This window comes from Alternaria postmessia (assembly GCF_024291825.1).
Source record: "Alternaria postmessia strain BMP 2775 chromosome Unknown scaffold_279, whole genome shotgun sequence".
Classification (NCBI taxonomy): Eukaryota; Fungi; Ascomycota; class Dothideomycetes; order Pleosporales; family Pleosporaceae; genus Alternaria; species Alternaria postmessia.
Genome location: NW_026260352.1, coordinates 1 through 3,087, shown reverse-complemented (window position 1 = coordinate 3,087; position 3,087 = coordinate 1). Strand labels below are relative to the sequence as shown.

General features: G+C 51.0%; 1 protein-coding gene across 1 annotated transcript in view; it reads left to right on the top strand.

Annotated features, from left to right (window-relative positions):
- J4E82_011670 (uncharacterized protein) overlaps window positions 1-2,355 on the top strand; it is a gene marked incomplete at both ends in the record, with an annotated part of 4,515 nt that extends 2,160 nt beyond the window's left edge. Inside the window, 2 exons of the mRNA XM_051737870.1 lie at window positions 127-2,082; window positions 2,134-2,355. Coding sequence (XP_051582371.1) covers window positions 127-2,082; window positions 2,134-2,355 — 2,178 coding nt within the window. The remainder of the gene's footprint in view (window positions 1-126; window positions 2,083-2,133) is intronic.
- Between the last annotated feature and the right edge of the window lie 732 nt (window positions 2,356-3,087).

Here is a 3,087-nt window from a genome sequence, read left to right as displayed (position 1 = left end):
CTGGTGGCACTGACTTCGCAAAGTTTGGGATCGATGACGTGCTTGGACGATTGTCCTGTCCTCTCGAGCCGCGGTTGTTGTATGCAAAAGCCCAATTCCATGCATATACATCGTTTGTCATACCAGATCCGTTGACTGGCCGTACTGGCACCGAGGAAGCATTGCACATGCTCCGGTCGGGCCGATGCCAACCATGGGAACCGTTGGGAGGTGCTGCGGTCGCGATTCTCCAAACAATCGCAGACCTAAGCCCAAAGCGAGAATACTATCCGCAGCACAAGCAAGCACTGCAAGCGGTTTCCTGGAACACGAGGCTGACCATGACCATTCAAGATGATGCATACGAAGGACTTGTGCAGAATATACTCGATAAATCGGACCGTCTGCGGCTCTTTGTTCAGAATGCAGCGGAGAATAGGATCAGCGCATATATGCCGTCTCACCTTCGGGAACGAGGTCTTGCGCGGCGCCGCCTCTTTGAGCGCGATTTCGACGGTACGAATCGAACAGCAGCTAGTGATCGGATGTACAGATCGCGTGGCCAGGAAGCTGATTCGGAGCAAGCACGTAATGTTTACCATATTGCGAGCCTCTTTCGGAAGGGACCCTTCCACATTCGCACACGTAGAGAGCTTTCTGCGATACTACAGGATTGGCAGCTTATCGGCGGCTTCCATGAGGGACGTCAAGCCGACGCTGCAAGTCTGAGCGACCTGGTCGAGATGAGTGTCGACGAGCAATGGGGCGGACTTGTGAACCTCTGTCGCCACTCCAACCTTGACGAGCTCTACAGTCTGATGTTCCGCCTCAGTGTCATGTCGCTCAATCCCAGAACTGATCCGGACGCCATCAAGATTCTGGCAGCGTTCGCGTCTCTGCCGAGATTGAAAAACTTAATTCCCCCGTCCCGTCTCTCATTTAGCCAGTTCAAACTCAACGAATTGCCTGACATACGGTCCATCTTTCGTGTGATCTCTGTTGACCTTCCAGAGAAGCATCAGAAAATGCAGACAAAGGCCGAAGCAAAGCATCACAAGGCGTGTGAAGCTGAGGGGAAACGATTGGCGCAACACCTTCTTGACCAGTGGCCACATAGGAAGGTTGCCCTGAACGGATTCGATTCGGACCTTCTCGACGTAGGGCTCGCAATGGAACGTGTCGTGCCTGAGTGGGAGCGGCTGCATTCGAACCTACTTCTCTCAGAGTATGTCATTCATGTGCAGCATGTTTTGAAGGATCATGAGGGAGAGAGTGGGACGTCACATCCTAAGGCTTGGATATGGGACCAAGAGCCATTTTCCGGGACCTCATACGATTCTGTTGTGCCGTCGATCTCAAAAGATCTTCTTAGCAGACCGCTGGCAGTATCTTTCGGACCCCGGGCGTGCGAGCTGCTACTGCCCAGAGACAGCAAACTTGCTTCTCGTATGGAAGGGAGCTCAAAACACAGAATGCCAGCCAAGGAGGCTGTCGAGCTACGGCAGATCCTTTCCGATTTTGCACAAGCATCCAACCCTCTCCGCCAACAGTACGGACTTGATCTGAAGATGAGTCTTGACGCCCTCGAAAGAACGAGTACTCAGACTCAAGCTTCCCATACTACCCCAAATATTCCAGATAACGCGAGACGCACTCAAGAACTGCATGCGATAGTAGCCGCTCACTTGTCCAGGATTCGGGAGGCTCTTGCTAGAGATGACAACCGCTCCTCGTGGCTACGGCTTGGAAACCTCTGGCCCTGCACGACGTCCATCGCACTTTTGGAGCAGCTGCGCTCAAGCTCGTGTTGCAAATTTGGGAACTTCGTACAAGAGGCGATTGTGGCACACGGTCTCCTCATCACGAAGCTACAGCGGCTGACACGAATCCACAACGCGCTGTGTCACGATAAAGGCAAGGATCTCCAAGCAGAACTCGGAAACTTTGGCCATGAGAACTGGACCCCCCTGGAGTGGCCGGACTGGCTTCTCCTAGAGATTGACAGCGACATTCTGATCCGACGGGAGCAGGTTGACGTTGCACATGCGATCATTGCACCTGAATCAAGGGACAACACGGTGCTGCAACTGAACATGGGTAAAGGTAAGTCGAGCATATCGTAGACACAAAGTGCTCTTTGACAGTCATCGTTAGGCAAGACGTCATGTATCGTTCCTATGGCTCTAGCGGCAATAGGAAACGGCAAGCAGCTTTCGCGTCTCATTGTACCCGAGCCATTGCTTTTGCCGACTGCACAGATGATCCAGTCGCGACTGGGCGGCTTAGTTGGTCGCGAGATACGACATATTCCCTTCTCTCGCAAAACCAGCATCGATTCGCAGACGCTTCGGTTCTACAGGAACCTCATCAGGAGATGTTGGACAGCCGGGGCGTTGTGTTGATTGCGCCCGAACACCTTCTCTCGTACAGTCGTTAGCGATTGCGGCTTCACCCCTACAAGCAGCTGCGTAATGGTTTTCAGTGCCCCACTTTCTATATAAAGAGCTACTATCTCTAGAATTAAACTATATAATAATAAAATAATATTTTAGACTTATAGAGCTAGCTTTCTAGATTATAAATATTAGAATATCTTTTAAAAGTATTAAGTATTGAAGAAGTTATAGCCTACTAAAGTTTCTAATTTTGTATGTAAAAGGTGCTCAATGTAAGGGGCTGCGCTCCGTAGAGCAATCGCGAGGTACACTCCCATGCACTTGCAGCTTCCGCTTTGCACACACGTTTGTTTTGTCATCCCGCACGGGGCATCGATTTTTCTAGAAGACACATGTTCTAAAAAGGCTTAGACTCTGTGAATATCTCGATTTTATTGGTCCGAGTGTCGAGCGGCGGGTTGACTCATAGCGATGCTAGTAAGAGCTAGCACTATCTGGGTAAGGTCACCACTAAACGAGAAGGGCTGGGCATGGGACCAAGAGTCGCCTGCTTACAGAAGCCGGAAGCTGCAAGTGCATGGGAGTGTATACAAGAGGTTGTATTCGATAGGGAGCTAAGCTCCTAGCTACGTGGTTATCTATATACAAGCTAGTTGCCTGAGTAACAATCGGGCCGGTATGGTCTAGGTGCACGAGGCAGCTTCTGGGTCCT